The 19,259-nt window shown below is 45.5% G+C and overlaps 1 protein-coding gene across 3 annotated transcripts in view; it reads right to left on the minus strand.

The window, feature by feature from the left end:
• Nucleotides 1-16,806, minus strand: part of ACBD6 (acyl-CoA binding domain containing 6) — an 88,057-nt gene extending 71,251 nt beyond the window's left edge. Inside the window, exons 1-3 of one of the 3 annotated variants that reach the window (XR_015259284.1) lie at nt 16,567-16,797; nt 10,077-10,141; nt 9,454-9,550 (exon numbers count right to left, since the gene is read on the minus strand). Coding sequence is in view for 2 of the 3 variants with exons in the window: in XM_086754106.1 (XP_086610232.1) it covers nt 9,454-9,550; nt 10,077-10,141; nt 16,567-16,761 (357 nt within the window). In the remaining variant the exon portion in view is untranslated. Of the gene's footprint in view, nt 1-9,453; nt 9,551-10,076; nt 10,142-16,566 lie in introns of all 3 variants that reach the window. The other 2 variants (XM_086754106.1, XM_086754107.1) reach the window with 2 other exon arrangements.
• Between the last annotated feature and the right edge of the window lie 2,453 nt (nt 16,807-19,259).

A 19,259-nucleotide genomic window follows, 5' to 3' on the forward strand; every position in this document is an offset into this window, starting at 1 on the left:
AATTCCTGATTGCGCCTCAGCCACTTCAGCTTGCAGTCTGACATCTTAACGAATTCAACCTTGTCATCTCAATTTACGCCAAGATCTCAGGCTCCCTGCAAGTATCAGCACCTATTCATTTTTTTGTCAACTCAGCCATAACAGCAACAGCCTTCGGCAGAGGATCAGCAGGAACTTCACCCTGACTTGGTGGTCCTTCTCTGATACGGAGATGCTTTCTCAGCTAGGAGAGCACTTGCTCAAGTGAAATTTTAAGACCCCAGAGCTAAGCTGGGTTCCATGCCTCCAATCCCACAGCTGCAGGATCACAAAAGAACCAGGTGCTGTGGGACTGCTACCTGTGCACTACAGCCACACAGCAAAACCTGTTACTTCTGCACATCTATTAAGGAGGAAAGAAAAAAAAAGCAACTATGTCCCTGCTGCACAGAAAGCTATACAGTGAAATACCTTGCCTCATTCCATAACATCTTGTCATCATCGAATGCCAGTAGTTTGGTTTTTTTTTTAATGTTTATTTGTGTTGGGTTTTTTTTTTTTCCAGTTGCCTCTGGTATGTCTGGCTAGCATGCAACATCTTAATCCACCAGTAAGCCAAAAATCACAATGCCAGGACACCACACACATCATTATGCTGCAGCAGCACACTCAGCATCAGCAAGTCTGAGCTATGCCTCTAATTATTCTTTTTTTCTGAATACATTCCAGATAGTACAAGATATTTTTTTGAATTAGAGCAAGATGATGAAAATTAATTCACTGACTTATTTAAAAGGAAAAATAGTTACTCTTTGCTTAAACATTTAACCAAAATCACTGCATTGGTAGACAAAAGTGACGAGCCTCCCAATTTCTTACTTGCAGTTCCAGAAAATAACTACTGTTACATTCTCAAGTAGCTGCAAGAGAATATATGATGCTGCCCACAGTACACTAACAACATAGATCATCGGCACTGCTGGATCTGAGCCAGAAAAATAGGGGCTTAGCATCATCACAAGAAAAGTTAGCCCTTGCAGGGCTAGTAAGATTGCATATTTAACAGTCAGTATGTTTTTAGCAAGGCCAGGCAGCTTAAAAGGAGGGAGAGAGAAGAGGTATAAATCCTTATCATGATAATTTTTTACTGTGAAGTAGTTTAGGAATATAGAAACATGGGCAACCTCTGTATAAGTTTCCAGTGCAGCTTTCAATACACGACTGTTTGCATAGCTGGTTTGCTTTCTAAACTTCAGCCTCTCTAAAATACAGGCTTGCAGCTTGGCACCGTTGTATTTCAATCAATCGCTTGAACGAGGATTGCAATGTCATAAATAAAAGGAGCTAAGACCATAAATTTCTGCAGAGATGTAAAATCAAAGAGAACAATCCAACAGACTCCCGGGGGTGGAAGGCTGACACATATTCCAGCTGTTTATATTTCCACTATGAGACACTTGTTCATTTTAACTTTTTCACTTACGCACAGCTTACCAGAATCACAGTTCCAAAAGCCTGAAAAAATCTCACTCTGGATATGGTATTTTGTTTTGTGGTCTAAAATAAATGCATCTGCATAGGAGAAAAAGCCCTACCATTTATCAAGCCTGTCCACACGCAAAATTCCAGACCACCATGGCTGGCAGCCCCACCAGCACAGCACCCCAACCTGGGAGGCAAGTTATTTACTAGAACAAAGCATCCTCTGCCCACGGGTTCATCGCAAAAACAAGCACCAGTCTCTGTTGTCATCGTTACGAACAGAAGTTACACGTACTATTTTATTAATCCACTCTCTTACTTAAACAGCAGCCCAGTGGATGGCAATGTTATCTTCACAGTACTGAGTGAGGACTTGCACTGCCCATGAGCCTGTGCTGCTTTTAAAAACAGTAAGTATAAATAGGAAACAATTTGATTTGCTGCTCAGGGCATAACAGTCTACATAACAAAGCAAGTAGGCAACACACTACCTCCTACGTGGTGTGCCAGAGTTGAGCTGTCTTGCATGGCATAAAACTGAAAAGCCGTTACATGTGCAAAGACAGGGGCAGAAAGGTTGCAAATAACCTGTGGACAGCTTTGTTTATGAGCAGAATCTCTATCAAGTACTTAAAACATTGGCACATTTTGCTCATGAGAAGGCACAGAGAACCAAAGGATGCCACCCCATCCACCATTATTGCAGAAGAACAGGGAAATTTAGTTCATGCTTGTAGTGTGATATTTTACTGCCTTACGCAACAGGAACAAGAAAACATTCCCTTGGCTAGTAATAAAAATCGGTTCTGAAAGCACACTCCAAAGGCAAAACACTCAAGGCCTAATTTGCGCAGCTAATAAACTGTCATTTTTCCAACTTGGATAAGTTAAGGTGGGGCACTCTGCCTGTAGTCTTGCACGTATGAGTAAGGTGCACACCAGCTGTGAGCTTCTGTTAGCCATGCATAGCACAGATTACTCCCTCCCACAAGAAGGCTGCATCTACCACTAACTCTGCTTGCATGCTAGAGACTGTCCCTCATGCAGCTGGCAAAAGGCAGTGGGGCAGAAGCAGCCCTCTCTGTATTAAGATCTAACCCCTCTCAGGACATAAACCAGTCACATACCCCAGGGTGGTTCACAAAAAAACCAAACTCTGCAGCCTCCAAGGCTGCCTGAACCCAGACAACATTGCAGTCTCACATGCGCCAAAGCCTGGGGTGAATCAGTTTTTTGGTTTGTTCTTAATTCTAGTGCTTCCTTTTCTATTAAAAGAATAAAAAAAAAAAAAACAAAACAAAAAAAACAGGCTTGCTGGGGTTTTGGTTGGTTGCTTTTTTTTTTTTTTTAAAAGGGAGAGAGCTTGATCAGAGTTTGAATTATCTCAGTGATTTGCTTCTTCCAACATGGTCATTCACTGAAATAAGAGCTTTCAAAATATATATATATATATGCATGCATGTGTGCATATATATATATATAAAACAGTGCAGTTTGTTTTCTACATTTTGTTACAGCTTTTGTTTTTAAGTGCAATTATTAACATTCAGGTAAAAACAAAGTCAAACATGAAATTCACTAAGGGTGAACTGACACACAAGGATTTATACAGACCCAGAAAGGAACGGGAGCAGCGAAGAGCGGAGACGCTGGCAGCAGTGCTGCGTAGCTCGCAGGAACACAAGAGGCTCCTTTCCCCAGCCTGCTGCATTAGCACAGCACAGGAAAGCAAGCTTGAAGCAGCACAGCCATAATTTGATTAGTCCCCACTTTACACGATGCAACTAAATTGCTTTTATACTACAAAAGAAATAAAGTCACTATTTTCAAAGTTTTTGACCTCACAGTACAGCAAGTCATAAATTGAGACGTTTACCCAAACCAACTGCGCAGCAGGTATGTGAGCACGCTGCTGCATGACAGGCAGAGACCCAAACAGGTCTTTTGCTGCCTTTCCCATCCCCCTTGTAATCCTGCCTACACCACTCTGCTGCTCTTTCCCAACCACAAACGGTAGCTGCTTGGACAGATTATCAGGGAGACATCTGTTTGACTGATAGACAAAACAGGAAAACATGATGGGTGCACTCCTTTTGTTTAGAGACCATGTTTTTTCTAACGCGTTTCTTAATTTCCAGAACAAAATCTGTTGGCCTGCAGTACTAAGCAAGAAATCCGCAAGTTTCAGCCTGAAACTACAGTACAACGTACCGTTCCCTAATGTAATTCTTAGAAGTTGACCAAACATAAGACCTATAAACTGCAAAAGAGCAAAGCTTCTTGCTCCAGACACGAACAGGCCCAATTTGAGCAATGATTCTACACTTAAGAAAAATTCAAGTTTGGATTTCCAAATACCTGTTTTGATGTCACTGCATACACAGTTCGTATTTGTGTCACTATGGAAATTTTAAGTTGTCTTCAAGTAGGACCTCCAAGGCAAGAGGCTCATCAATTTGAATCAGTTGTTAAAATATTTCAGTAACACATGGTGCAGCCCGCAAAAAGCATACATACCAACTCAGCTCCTCTACAAATCAGAAATTGTTTCTCCTGCTTTTTGCTGCCTCCTCAAAACACAAATTCTCTTTTCCACAGTTTAGTCATTTCAACAGAAAGGGAGGGATGGAGCCCAGCCCTGCGCATAGGGTACCTGGCCACCCACCTTATCAAATATTGCCCCCTGCAGTGCTTCCTGCAACAACACCCACTGGCCACTGGACAAATCAATTTGCTTTATTCCTGCAGGTTTTCCAGCTTACTGGACTGCTCTAAGCCTGCAGCAATAGTGCATTTCCTATTTTATTCACTCTGAAATTTGTTTTCTTTTTCAGGAGACTGTCTGTTCCCCAGGGGTCCTCTCTCAGCTGCTCCGAGTGCCGTGACTCGGAGCTCCCACACCAACACAGCCATAGAGGTATTTTACTCCTATTGACTACTTGGTCCAGAGTACAGAGATACAAATCCTCCTCAACTCAAACAAGGACAGAACAGTAGTTGAAAAACACGGGCGGCTTTCTCCCCTGCAAACATCAGCACTCTAATTGGAAACCTTTCAGAGCTTAAAGATGTTTGGCAAATGTCTGTTTTCTTTAACTCAAGCTCTCTTCTTGCTTTGCCTTAGCGACACGTCTCTGCTCTTCAGAATCCTAATACGCAACTTTCCTCACTACACAGCAGAAATCTTACTAAGTGCACTATTGGTGAAGTCAAGTCAAACAAGTTAAGATGCCATTTTTTAAATATAGAAATAGAAAAATCATTAAGTCCTCCTCTGAGTTTCAGCAGCCCAAGCAAATAGAAAGGCAGCTTCTAAGTGCCTGGGGAAGGATGCCACTGAAGTTAGTAGTGTGACAAGATTGGAACTGGTAAGTGTGCAATATAAGAAATAGGAAAAGGAAATATTTAGAACCAAGAGATGCCAAAACTGCAATCAGCAAATGGAAGGCTAAAGCTGATGAGCAAATCTGGATGCTTTTTTTATTATTTATTTTTATTGTTCAAGCTGTGCCATATAACCATCTTGTTACAAGAAACAATCAATAACAACTCCTAACCGCCTCACTGCGGTCGTGTACACACCTCCACCCACGTCCCTTGTGACATGAACTCAGTTGAAGAGATGTGTACAATGCTGCTGAGCAAAAAGAGGCACAGTCCTGCTCCCACCTCCGGATACAGACTCCCACGTCAGTCTGAGGTTTGAAAAATCCAGATGCTTAAAGCCAATGGGGATTTGTGACATCAAATACATGCCAGAGATTAGAATTTTAGAGCGCTTGGGGCAATGGAAACAGAGCCACTAAAAATGTCTCAATCCGCAAGTACTAGAAGCGCCCAGTTACACAGTAGAGAGTGATGTACACGAGAACAGAGTTATTGCAAAAAGATGCAAGACAACCAGCTTGTGAGAATGAACCTCCCTAAGTCACCAAACCCACTGCTGAGGCTGCAGGATAGCACCACAACAGCGGGTACCGCAAAGCCACCGCGTGAGATGAGGGTCAGAGCGACGAGCACTCATAGGCAATAAGCTGCAGGTGGCTGGCAGGGAGAGCAGATGAATATCATTGCCAAACTTACACACACATCAGCAAAAGCCACCGAAAGCAACATGTCATTTGCTGCCAGTAAAGCAGAAAGATGACAGGTGAACGTACGAGAAGCGAAGCAGCCAGGACACATACACCCCTCTAAAGGACCCAGAGCAGTGGGATGTGTTGACGGCATGAAACATTTCTGTTTAAGGATAGAGAAAGCAAAAGAATTGCTTCATAAATTATTCTCTGTTCTGGAGGAAGAGTGAATAGACTTGAAGGACAGGTGATGTCTCTGAAATATGCAAATAGAGCTGAGCTGGTCCAAGCAATTACCTTTCCACTGCCTGGAACTTCAGACTGAAAGGAATGACTCACAAGAACAAGAAACAAAACATGCACTAAAAGGTAGAAGATGACGAAGGAAGACTGCATCAAGAGGAGAATGGAGACAAGCACGGAAGAGTATGGTCCTGACCTCCTAACAGCTGTTCTTGGGAAAAGAAACAAAACAGCCTACAACACAAACCACAGGAAGACCACACAAACAGGAAGACCTAACAGCAAAGCATCCAAAAAGGCAATTGTGATTATTGCTTCTAGACTTCTGGGTTCGAGATAAATACAGCAAAGAGATCCCTGCAGCTTCATGAATGTAAAGACAATGGATTTCATCTCAATATCCTTTAATTATCTGCTGTTTTAAAGCAGATAGCTTTACAAAACAAGAAAAATTGCTGAAAATAAATGCAGTATGATCATTTCTTCCCAGGTTTCAGATAAAGCTCTGAAAGAAAAGATTAGGCATGACTGTCAGACAACCTGCTAGCAGGAAGGGTGAAGAAGAAACTAAAACACATTGCTAATAGCCATGGAAATGAGCTAACAGACATGCCTCTACTGTCAAAAGTGGCATATCAGCTTCACAGAGCTGAGAACAGCTGAGCTACTGCCTCTCCACATTCAGTTGTCTCCTCATAAAGCGCAGGTACTCCAAACTCCATGCAGGAATAGGAAGCAGCAGGTCAGACTTTGGTTCCTACTGGTGTTCTTGCTCCTGAACACAAATTCAGGGTGCTCCTACTGCATCAAAATACTTTTACTCCCCCGCTTCCCCCCATCTAAACAAGCAAAAATCACAAAATTATAGCAATTACAGTCTGATGCTGAAAATATACTAATACAGAAACTGTAAGGTCAATATGAAAGAACGAATTAATGAAGAATCAAAAAAAGGAATGAGGTAGATCTATTTGGACTGCATAAGAAATACTGCATTTATGCCACTATTTATTGAGAAAAATATTGACAGTCTGAAAGCTGCAGAACAGCAGCAAATCTGCTGAGGAAAAAAATGGATCTATGAAAAAGATAAGGTGTTTCTAAGTTTAAATTTTGTACATTTAGTACTAAAGGATCAACACATTACAAACTCACTGCAATTATATGAAACAGAAGACTGAGAAGGATTTAAGGTAACACACAAGAACAACTCTAAGGGATGAGATGTAGGTAATATTGAGAAAGCTTTACAATAGCAAAATTCAGGAAGCTGCACAGTGAGAAATTTGACACCCTTGTACTGTAATTGCTATTTAATTCAAAATTATCTGAAAGCTGAAATTTCAAATTTGTACCGAGTACTTCATGCTGCTTTTAACTAAACACTGGGAGTATTTCATTCATGATCTACTGAACCTAAGAAAAATTCAAAGGAACCCAGCAGATGAGCATGTAAAAGAGACACAATGACAGTGATGAAACACCTTGTAATGTACCCACATATCTTTTCTATAAATCAAATTTGAAATTTGAAGACTAAAATAGCTATAATTTTATCTCCATCCCCTGACACATGCATCTCCATCATTTTCAAGAACAGAGCTCCCTCTCGTGGCTCCAGAAGGTGGCTTGAGGGCAGGTATATAGGATAGGATATATCTACTATATAGTAGATATAGTAGGAAGGACAGGGGCCTTCTTTGAAAGAAAAGGTCACCTGTACTTTAATGCTAACTTTTAAGTTAATTCTCTGCCAACGTAACTTCCTCTGCTAGGCCTTTCTGCATCTGAGCGTGTTCCTTCAATGTAGAGCGCTCAGATATCTTAACAGGTTTCTAGCTCAGTCACAGGCAAGGCACAGGAAAGGAAAGAGTCAGGATAAGAAATGTGGCACCTGTGCAGTGGTGTAGGCACAATAAACCAGATAATGCTCTGCAGATTTTCCTCAGCATTATAGCTCCATGCACTAACACCACACAGAGGAAAAAAGAATCATTGGCTTCAAAAAGTCAAGAAATATATGCATAGATACATGGGTGAGAGAAGCACATCTATTGAAACACTGCAACAAAAGTATTTGAAGAAGGAAAATCACATTTCTTTAAACCACTCTGACAGCTTGATCCTGCCATCTTCACAGAAACTTCTGTTCAAGCTGCTCTCCTCCTGCAAGCCCACACTTCTTGCATCATCTATTCTAAAAGGGAAGATGGAGAGAAGCATGAATGAGCAAACACACTGGTGCAACAGCACTACCCAGCACGGTCTAGTTTCTGCTGAGTCCTGGGGACAGGCTTATGCAAAGACAGCAATGAGAAGAAACATGCTCATGTGCATTCGTTCCCCACCTTAGGAGAAGAGGGGAGGAGCAGCGCTGCAAACGATTCTGTTTGCTATGTGGCTTCTTTAAAATATCTTTTAAAACTCAAACTAACAGATTATTCCACTTTCCTAGCTGACAGCTTTGTAACCCAAAGGTCACACCTGTGAAGATAAGCATTTCTCTGAGGCAAGAAAGTGAGGAGCACCCAAAGCTAAACCTGTCACCACACATGAGAAGTCTTTTTATGAGCATAAGCTCTATCCATAAAAGGTTCAGGGAAGTGGGTTTTTGTCATTGTTTAACAAATATTCTTTTAAAAATATTTTATTTCTGTACAACAATTTTAGATTGGACAAGAATTTACAGAGCATGCAGCTGGCTTCTGCTAACTGCACTGTACAGCATATAAAACTATTTTCCCTAAGGGCATTAAAAAGTTTCTTCTAAATATTTCTTTGCTGCAACAAGAAACGTCATGAAACATGAACTACTGAAGAAAAGACAATTACTTTTTAGTCTCCAGAACAGCATCAAAGGACAACTGAGAATCAAATTCTTGATTCATAGACTTATGCTCACACAAGATTTTGCTTCCAAAGCACAGGACCAAAAAAGAATCAATTTCCTACCATGAAAAGAAATTACCATGCCTTCAGCATTTTGCTATTAGTGAAATATCTCTACTCTCTCTCTCCAATCAAAGGCAATACTTTTTCTAAAGAGCAATCCTCTTTAAAAATTTTATAGAGATCAGTCTATAAACAGGGAGATATCCTTAAATATTCAATCAAGTAATAAACCTGGTGGATGAGAGACAGATTAATTAAAATGACGGTACAGTCTCCCTATAACACACACATACAGGACTTAAAAATACACTTGTTATGTTAGAGTACCTAATCATAATCAGATTTGGTAATTTGCTGCATGGAAACAAAAAGAAAACATTTTTAGAATTGATCATTCAGTTCATGTCACTTTCATGGAGATTACTTTGTATTGATCAACATTTAAATAGTAGTTGAAAAGAGAAAGATGAGAAAAGGATAAAAAGTATCTTTACATGCTAAATACAGCATGAACCAATAAAAGCAAAATAAATTAGATCACTATAGCCAAACCAACCCTGTGCATGCGCTCACAGTAATGAAGATAATGATGAATGAGAGAGATGGTTCTTCATGTTTCAGTCATAACAAAAGGAGAATTTAAAAAATGAATTTAGACTTTAATCTGCTCAAAATGAAGTTTGCCATGCAGCAATTAAAGTCCGTGTGAAACCGAACCACTGTCAGCTTTACAAAGAGAAACGTTGGTTTGTTTTCTGAACAATATTTTTATGTTTCCTACCTGTGGATTCCAACTGGGGTCCAGTTTTTTCACTGTAGCAACATACTCCTGCATAGCTTGATGAGGGCTGGTATCTCCTAGGGCTTTCCAAGCCTCCCTAGGAGAGAAAGCAAAACATCAGTGAGCCACTCAGAGACAGCACAATGTGTTTTTATAATGTCATCAGTGGAACACAGTGAACAGATTAATCTAAATACTTTCAGAGGGTGCAAAGCCATCTTTCATTCAGTCTGAAATGGTCAACTTTTCTCTGAAGCCATGAATGGCCACTGTCAGTGCAGCACTCTGCTGTGAAAGGATCTTTCAGGGGATACTGATCCAGGCTGGAACAGTTTGTGTTCACAAAGTAAAGCTGATTGTAAAGCTGTAGCTTTTTTTTCCACAAAATTTTTGGTGTTCATCCAGAATTCGCCTGCATACAAGGTAAATACAGGAGCCTGGTATTTCATGTCTACATCAGGTACAGAAGCAAACATTTCCCTATTAAACAAAGCATTTTAAAGCCATTTTAGTGGCAGACTCTTAGAATTGACATCCTCTATGTCCAGAATCTGTCAACAGATGAGAGAAGATGCAACAAAAAGAGCGAGAAATTGCTAGGAATTACAAGGATTTCCTCTTACCATTTCTGCTTTCCCTCAAAATCAAAGAAGCTTGGCTTGGGAGTGTTACATGTTCCAAATTTCACCTAAAGAAAATAAATTTCCTTCTGTTAGAATCAAGCAAAGGGAAGGAGACTTGCATAAGGAAATATGGGTTCTGATGGTTTCAGGGTAATTTTGTTCTTGTGCCAGAGGAAGTTATTTTGATGGAGAGAACTGACACAACTCAACATCCTTTTACCCTCATCCTAGTGCTCTCGCAGTTATTAGTGCCTCTGTATCCCTGTGTTTTCTGTGTGATGCAAGGGAAGCATTTTTGTTATGGAGCTCATTTCTTTTGCATCCATTACCCAACAAGGGTAACCAGCAAGTGATTTCTCACTTAATGTTATGTTTATTACCCAGTGAAATGCTTCTTCTCCACCAGTATCAGAAAAATTCTGTTGATTATGGTTTCTACAGAGATGGTTATTCATTAAGGCTGAAATTCACCTGCTCCCCCACAAAACTCCAGTAAACAGACTTTGCTTAATTATTTTCAAAGTCCTCTGGAAGGTAAGGGGACAAACTCAGAGCAAAGGAATGCCAAGCAGCATCTGAATTTGCTCCGAGGCATCTGGCCGCATAGGAAGCGCTGCCTGAGAGACAGGTCAAGGCCTGAGTGCCAGAGATGAACCAGTCTGTCAGAAGGAAGACAGAAATTAAAGTGTGGGGTGAAAAATAAGAAACATAAGAAAGCAAGGGAACGAGCCAGAACTGGTGGATGGATACACAGGAAAAAAAAAGTGTTACAGGTAGTGTAAAATGGACTTGGTGCCAATGAGATTCAGGCTGTTTTCCATAGGTTGGCGTGCTGATGGGACAAATACAAAGCCCTTCCCCTCACTGCAGGGAAGTCTAGCAGTTGTGTCTTCTCTGTAAGCTCGCCCACAAAGGAGAACACAGACAGCTGACAGAGGCTATGGGGCTCCAAAGGCACAACCATGTTCCTGCAACAAGGCCAGAGCTGACAAATGCCTCAAGAATGGAACAACTAGCAGGTTGAGATTTGGGTAACATATTTTGTTGAAGCCAGCTCAGCAGAATGAGTAAGTGAATGCACCTTTGTCCCTGCCTGGAAAAGTCACGGAATACAGGCCAGGACCCATCAGACCTGGCTGTCATCAGTGCCCCTTTCTCACAGAAAATAAAGTCCTTTGCACACAGGCATCACTGGTAAAATGAATCTAATTGAAAACATCATTGTGATAGAGAATGAATTTACACAAAACATGAGTGTGGGGTGGTTTGTTTGAGGGTTTTTTTTGGTTTTTTTTTTGTTGTTTTTTTTTTTTTTAAAGTGCTGTATGTCCCACAGAGATGGCAGACGAAAGACTGCAGGAGCCAGAGCAGAACCACAGCTCTAAATGCAACAGCCCCTGGGAAGCAGTTATCACAGCAAGCCCCTGTAAGACAGTGCACAGCCCACTGCGAAGGAAGCCCAGCACGGATGGGGGATTTAAATGGACTCCAGGGAGGGAACATAGGTATGTTCTGGAGGTGGGCAAAGGCTGCTGGTTGAACATTTTGTTAGCCAAGCAAAACTAAACTGCATTCATCAAACGTTTTATGAAATATGCTCAAGTGTTCAGGCAGGTGAAGTGCTTAAATCAACTAACAATTCTTCACCTTAACAGGGTGGGGATTTTTTTGCTGAGGATGGAATCATTAATCAGGCTTTAAAGAGAGCATGCCCATGCTGAGAGATATTTATTAGTTACACTATGTTCTCATTTAAAGTGTAAGAGGATATGAGTGACTGAAATTGAAATTAATTTTCTGTACATGTGACTGTCTCCCAGTGAGCAACTCATTCAAATTAGGACATCTTAGCTGGCCTTCAAAATAACATATCGCGTTTCACAGAGAAATGGGAGAAAGGGCTAGCAACAGTTAAGTCCTATAAATCAGTCACAATTCATGTAGTGTAAATATTTTCTGCTGTGCTCAGAGGTGAATTAGACCACTTGTTTTAAAAAGCAAAACAAACATGGAAATAAAATGAAAACTCATTATCTATAAGGAAAATGCCTGCTTGGCAATTCTTCAGTTCAACATCTAACCTGCAAAAATTGGCCAGGTTGGATTAAAAAACAAATAAAAATCTCTTAATATTAATTTTCCACTGCCATCATCAAAACATGACAGTAGTTTCCTCTCTTTAGATTTGGCATTCAAAGGCTGTTCTAGCATCACGGAAGACTGTTAGTAACATTGATAGTGATACAAATCAAGGAACAGTAGTTAAATTTCATCCATCAAGAGAGGGAAAAAGTGCACTTGCGCCCTGTTTGCTATTTTAAGATATATTAAAAAGGCTTGCAGTGGTTTTGTTGGAAAGAATAAAAAGCTTTGGCTTCCCTCTTTCTCCTGCAAGACTCCTTAATGCATCAGAAACCAACCAGGAATCTAACATTAGAGAGGACTCGAGCCTGACAGCTGAGGTAGGGGAGTTTGAGCTAAATATGCCAATGGGCAAAATTTTGTGAAGGACTCTGTCCCCCTGCTACTTCCCTGCACGGCCTCAAAAGCAGTTTTTCTCCCTAACCAGCAGAAAGACAAGAGCCCATATTAGTATTTCAAGTCAAGAGTTTCTCATTCTGTGTCCAGAAAATAATTAGTGATGGTCTCCAGGGGGCTGACCGGTCACTTGATGCTTAGCTCTCCTCATTTACAGTTCATCATCTGCATTAAAAAAAGAAGACAGCCAGAATGCATTAAATACTTTCCCAGTATTGCTTCTGCACGCAGAGTCACCTGCAGGTATTATACTTGTGAATCGTACAAAAACGACCCAGGCAGCTCTGAATGGGAAATGTCTGCAGACATCTCCATTTCTGGCCAAAATGGAAATTTAGAAGCCTTGGATAAAGCCTTCACCTGAGAGTTGAAGGTCACAACATTCAGAAGAGCGCTTGGACAGTCAGATGCTCAGAGATGCATTTGCACTGCATACCATCCCCATACAGCTTCAGTTGCTGGTCCAGAGTGAGAAACCTTGAGATTCTCCTTACACATTACTCCACAACTGATCCATCCCCCTGGCCCTGGTGACAGTGGGAAAATCCCTCTTCGCTGATTTTTAAACTAATACATTTATACAGCAGGGAGTTCCAGCCAAATATTCTTACCTGATCATAAATCCTGTAAGGTGAATCATATTTGCAGCCTCCCTATGGAGCAGTATCAGGAGCAGAACTCACTTTCATGGCCAGCAGGACTGAACTCTAACTGTACATATGCAGAGTAAGCTGAATTTCGTTGGCAAGACAGGAATTTCTGCTTGTTCCTGCCTAAAGCTCTGCCCCACCCCACGGTAAAGCCCTGCACTCAGCTGACTGAAAGTGGGGTGTAAGGAAGAACAAGCAAACATCAACTACAGAAGGTAAGAGGTCCTAGCCCTGACGACCAAGAGGACTGTATGTCCCAGAGACACGGAGAGAGCGACGCTGGTAACACTGAGTCAGCACCATCGCACCACGCTATGCAACAGGAAGCTGCAGGCAGAAACTCCTGTGTTCAGGGCAGATTTGTAGCATCATGTTCTATAATATTTGAAAGAAGTCATGCAGAAAATGGGATTATATTCTTGAGCCTACACTCACCAGAGACAGTATAAGCCCTGTTTTGCCAGAAGCACTGAGTTTCCAGCTTGCCTGCACCTCTCAGCCTTTACTTAGGCCCCAGCACATCCTTCTGGCAGGGCAGTTTTTTTTCACTCTGATCATTTCCAGCTAGTTCTGGATTCCTTCTGCTCTCTGTGATGACCAGTACATTGGTCTCCATTACTACAGCTTCTGAATCTGAGGGTTTTTTTGCGTCCTCAACACGACAGGCAAGAGCTATCTTCGCTTCACCACTACAGACTGAAGGCAAAGACAAGCAATTTGCCCAAAGCCACACAGAAAGTAGGGGGGAAACAGAAAATCAGTCCCAGCCCAGAGCCCTACCAACGAGTCTGCTCTTCCTTCTGTTCCAGGGCAGAGTCGTAAACTCAGCAACATCTTCTAAAACCCTCACTGGAGATGACAACTAAGCAATTCCGTTATTTTCAAGTCTCTGACACATAAACAAAATCATAGAGAAAAGTAATAAAATCCTGAAATGGCCTCCAATAAAAGGTAATAAAATTCCAGGAAAATGCCTATATACCCAAACAGTTTGAAATAAATAATATACAGTATTTTAACAGAGAGCTCAGCTGTTACTGTCACCTCTTTTATGATGGTGCTGTATCTTAAATCAAAGCCCTCAGTGACATAAAACACTAAACTAAGGAAAGACAAGGATGCCAAATCAAGGACAGTGGACAGATCTGAGTCAGCACCTTTTGTGCGCTAGCAATACTGCTGTCCGCTGGCGTAATATATTAGCAGCCCATTATGCATACAGATACAGCTGCTATAATTAAACTGAGAAAACTCACATTAAGCGCCCTGGTTTTGATTTAGAGTACAAAACGCTGCAAAACTCAAAGTTAGCAGAGCATAATCCTGCAGTAGCTGTGCTAGCAAACTTCTCCCATCTCCACCACCAGCACTGCCCTCCCAGGTGCTCTGTAACAGGGACTGCGCTGGGCAGCCAAAGGGATGGAAACCCAGGAGCCCAGCACAGCCTGAAACCAAAGAGCACAAAGGCACTTGGCTTTTGCATCCTGCTCAGCCAGGGACAAGAGGGACAGAGAAGGAGAGGACAGAAGTGCCCTGTTACCCTCAACTGAAGGAAACTGGAAATCTGTGCTGACATAGTGTTAATTATCAGCTTCTTCTGACTTGAAACAAAAATGTTGTGAAATAGCTTCTGATTTAAGTAATTTTTAACATTAAACACCTTGTTGGTCTTACAGAGCTAGCACTAGGAAACCCTCTGGAGTCTGTTGACAATCTCAGGTTGATATGCAATTAATGTTGTCCCATTTCCACTTAGGACTGTTACAAAGCATTTGCAACAGAGTGAAAAATAAAAGGTTATTTGCAACAAGTTTCCTGAGAATATAAAAAAAAAAAAAAAACAGAAGAGAAAAAAAACCTTTCTTTTATTCTCATCCTAGGCATGGTCTTTTCATTCTTAAAAGCTCTCCTACTCTCCTTTTACTTGAAAAGGGAAAGAGAAACCTGGAGACTTGTTTAAGCACTAGGAAAAAAAAAATCTGAAAACAAAACCTCACATGACCAGTCTGCTTTTAATACAACTAATGGTCCACAAACCACAGCCAGGAGCTACCAGCTTAGAGGATAATTAAATATTGCATTAAAAAATGAAAGTACTTCTAGGTGGCAGTAGTAGGACAAGGGTATTCCACATAGGAGGAAAATGATGGGGAAGATGTGCACAGCCAACTCCAACTATTAATCCAAACAGATGGGACTGAGTTCCACATTCAGTTTTCAAGTCAAGGCAGCACCTCTTGCCACACATCTGAGTCACATTTGTACTTTTACTCTTTAGACTTCCAAGTGTAACAACACCTACAATTTTTCTGTTTCTCCAGGTTAGGTGATTATTAGTCCTTTGTATCTTAATTAGTGCTTTTTCTGTTTCTTTTACAGAACTTCTCCCACAGGAGGAGGAGGAAGTCACATTGTGTATTCCCACAAGATGCATCCTAGAGCTCGCTCAGTCCGCAAGAACAGAATGGGAAAAGGAGTCGCGTTCAACAGTATAACTAGAACCAACCAGTTTAATTTCCCAGTCCACTCCAAGGACCTCCACAGACAGATCTGCACACAGACACCCTTCATGTGGTTGCATCAAAACTCTAAAGGTTTAGTGCTCACACCTGGGTCGTTACTGCAGACCCCAATGTCTCTGACAGGGAGGTGAGCACCAGTGCTGGCCATGCACTACAAACCACTCCATCACCTTTTCCAGCTCCTCCCAGTGATGGATGCTCATCACCCAGCATACACAGAGAGCCTGGCAAACACGGGTGAGGCAGCTGTATTTACCAGTCAAACCACTCCACAAAGACTCAGCAGGCACTCAGGCAGGCCACCAGCCCACTGGTGACCCGTGGCAGTCAACGACAGAGGTCAGATCCCCCACACCAACCCCCAACTGCAATCCATCGTACAGCCCACTGAAGCCAAACCGAAATCCCAGCAGCGGAGGCGAGCGGGGGAAAGGCGAGGAACCAGAACCAGTGATGAATTTAGCACGACTCTGTCCCTCTAGACTTCATCTACCCTCACCAGCGGCACCAAACGTCGTGCTGGACAGAAAGCTCCCCGCACCCCGGCTTCCCACACCCACACACACAACTTTTTCCACTCGGCACGGCCGCGTTTTGTGCGGGGGCCGCCCAGGCCCTTGGCCGGCGGCCCCGGGAGAGCCCCAGGCCCGGACACTCGGATCCCGGGCCAGTCCCTGCCCCGCTCCTCCGCTCGGGCCCCAGGCCCCGGCATCAGCCAGGCGCTGGCCGCGGGGTGCCCGGTCCCAGGCCGCGGGCCGGGCCGCCCCGGTCCCGCCTCACCTGCTTGTAGCGGGCGTACAGGTAGAGTAGCTGCTCCTTGCTGGCGGCGGGCATCAGCGCCGGCAGCCGCTCAGCCGCCTGCTCGAAAAGCACGGCCAGGTCGCGGTCCGGCGGCGCCGTTCCCGTCTCCTCGGAGCCCGAGCTCGCCTCGCCGCCGCTCCCCGCCACCGCTGCCGCCAGCGCGGGCGACGCCATGGCGGCCCGCCAAGTCCGCCCGCCGCGCCGGTCCCCCTCACACCTCGGTACGCGCGGGCGGGCTGGCCGGCGGGAAACGCGCGCTGCGCCCGAAGGTTCCGGGCCAGCCGCAGGTCAAGGCTGTCGGGGAGTGGGGAGCGTGTCCCCTGAGCTCGGCTTTACACCCCCCCACCCCCGCCCACACCTCTGCTGAGGGCGATTAAACAGAAACCCCTGGCGAGGGGGCTGCCCGCACCCTCAACATTTTTATAACCTTTGCCAAACATAAGCTCTCGCCCCAAGCACCCCCTTCCCCCAACTCCACCTCCGCGCTTGGCTGGGACCCCCGAGCTCCTGTCCCGGGAGCCGGGGCCACCGCTCCCGCGGCTGCCGGGCCGGGGGTGGGGGGATCCCCGCCGTCTCCCCGCTGCCGCTGGAGGGCACTCGCAGGCCGCCGGCGGCTCCGGGCCGGAGTGGCGGGAGGGGGATCCCTCGGCAGCCCGGGCGGGATGGCAGCCAGCGGCCCCCGGGGTGCGGGGGCAGGGAGGTGGCCGTGGCCGTGGCCGTGCCCGCCCTGCCCGCCGCCCCGGGGGTCCCGGCCGGGCGCCGGCCCAAAAGCGGTTTATATTTAGCCCGGTATCTACTTCGGGCGGAAAGTTTTTTCCTCCCTTCCCTGGCACAGCTGTCGAGTCCATCTCCCTCCTCCACCCCCGGCCTCAGCAAATGGCAGCCCTGCGTCCCCCCGGGGAAGCAAACCTTGGCCACCCCGGCCGTGCCCTCACCCCCTCCCCTCCTCCGGCTACCGGCCGCTTCGGCCTAGGCCACGTTGCTCCCCTCGGCCCACGGCGTGACCCCCTCCTGCAGGTGGGCACGCTGAGGCGGAGAGGGGCAAGCAGCCAGCCGGGGTTTTCGAGGTCCCGCGCTGCCTCCCAAGCACTGTGTGCTGGACGCATGCCTCTCAGTGCCCCGGGAGCGAGGATGGGGACGAAGGCTCGTCATCCCGCGCGTGACCTGGTCCATCCGCAGGGCTGCTCGCGGTCTCCTGGCCGGTTCCCGGGCACTGCAGCCTCACCCGTGCAGCCTGCGAGCGATGCACACACACGTCTTTCCATCCTGGGGCTTGCAGGGCGAAATGCGGGAGCTGTGGGAAAAAGACCTTCTATCAGCCCCAAAAATAAGCTGGTTTTTATTCTCTTACTCCCTTCACAGCCTCACTGGCTGCCGGAGGTTTTACTCAGGGTGAAAAAAGCCTCAACACAGCCAGGGCAGCAAGCTGGAGCGTCACAGGAGTGCCTGGACGTGGCCACCACCACCCTCCCACCGGGCCACCAAACCACAGCAATGTCCCTGCCGCTGGGCTGTGGGTACAAGAAGGGGGTCAGGGTCCAAGTGTGGGAGCGCAGCCACACCATAGCCCTGCACGGAGCAGGAGGGGATCCCTGCATCCCAGCCCATGCGAGAGCGGCGGTGGGGCCTCGGTCTCTGCCCAGTACCAGAGCGGAGATGGGCTCAGCTGTGTTGGAGCCGGGAACATGCCTGCAAGTGTCCGCTCTGCCGGGGGCTGCCTGCTGAGGGGCCCTGTGAGCGGGTCTGGGGTCCCCGCAGCCTCCTCGCCTGTGCAGGGGGGATGAAGCCCCAGTTCAACCCGGGAAGTGGGGGAAAGGCAGAAGCAGCTTGGCTCTTTTGCTTGCAAATAAAAAATAATAGTTCTTCTCCAGTGCGTGATTAGCACCCAGCCTCGTAAGCAGACCGCAATATTTACAAAAAACTCATCCTCCCCGCTGCTCTCCGCCAGAAGCTGTTCGGCTCCGTCAGGCTGGCTGTGTCACCCTTCGCCGTGGGGAAGCGTCGCCTGCTCTGAGCCTGCCAGCGTTCAGCAAGGGACAGGCACAGGGGCAGGCTGGCAGCATGAAACCCTCCCTGAATAGCTTGGGAAAAGTACTCGCAGCAAATTAACCAAAGCGCGCAGCCTCCCCACGCCCTCCATCTCGTCTCCATGGTGAGACAGGCCTCCCTGCCTTGCTGTGTTTCTTCTCTAGAGCACTTGCAGCTCCTTCTAGGTCTCTCTTAGTTTTTCCTTGCCTTTTTTTTAAAGAACGACTGCACTGAGGGCCTGATCCTTCCTTCCACCCCCTCGCTTTGGCAGGCGTGGGAGCAGGTTTCATGCAAGGCACTCGTGGAGGGTTTAGGAGCCTGGCATGGAAACACTGAGGAGGGGGATGCTGGGCTCAGAAATGCTGCACCTGCTCTGCAGGGTGATGTTTATTCGGTTGCTGGTCCCCAGCAGCCTGGGAGAGGGCAGGACCGGGGCTCGGGAGATGCCAATGTCCTTGTGCCGGATGCACCAACCGCCCTCTGCAGACATGAAGCAGTGCAGGGCTGGGAGAGCCCTGCTCACCCCAGAATGAGCTGGGCCAAATTCGGACCATTCTCCCAGCCCCTGGCTGCAGAGCAGGCAAAAACAGAAGCACTACAGGCACCAAGCACTAAAGGAAATCATGCAGGGCCTTTGCATGAGC

This window comes from Chlamydotis macqueenii, chromosome 8 (genome assembly GCF_036417535.1).
Source record: "Chlamydotis macqueenii isolate bChlMac1 chromosome 8, bChlMac1.mat, whole genome shotgun sequence".
Classification (NCBI taxonomy): domain Eukaryota; kingdom Metazoa; phylum Chordata; class Aves; order Otidiformes; family Otididae; genus Chlamydotis; species Chlamydotis macqueenii.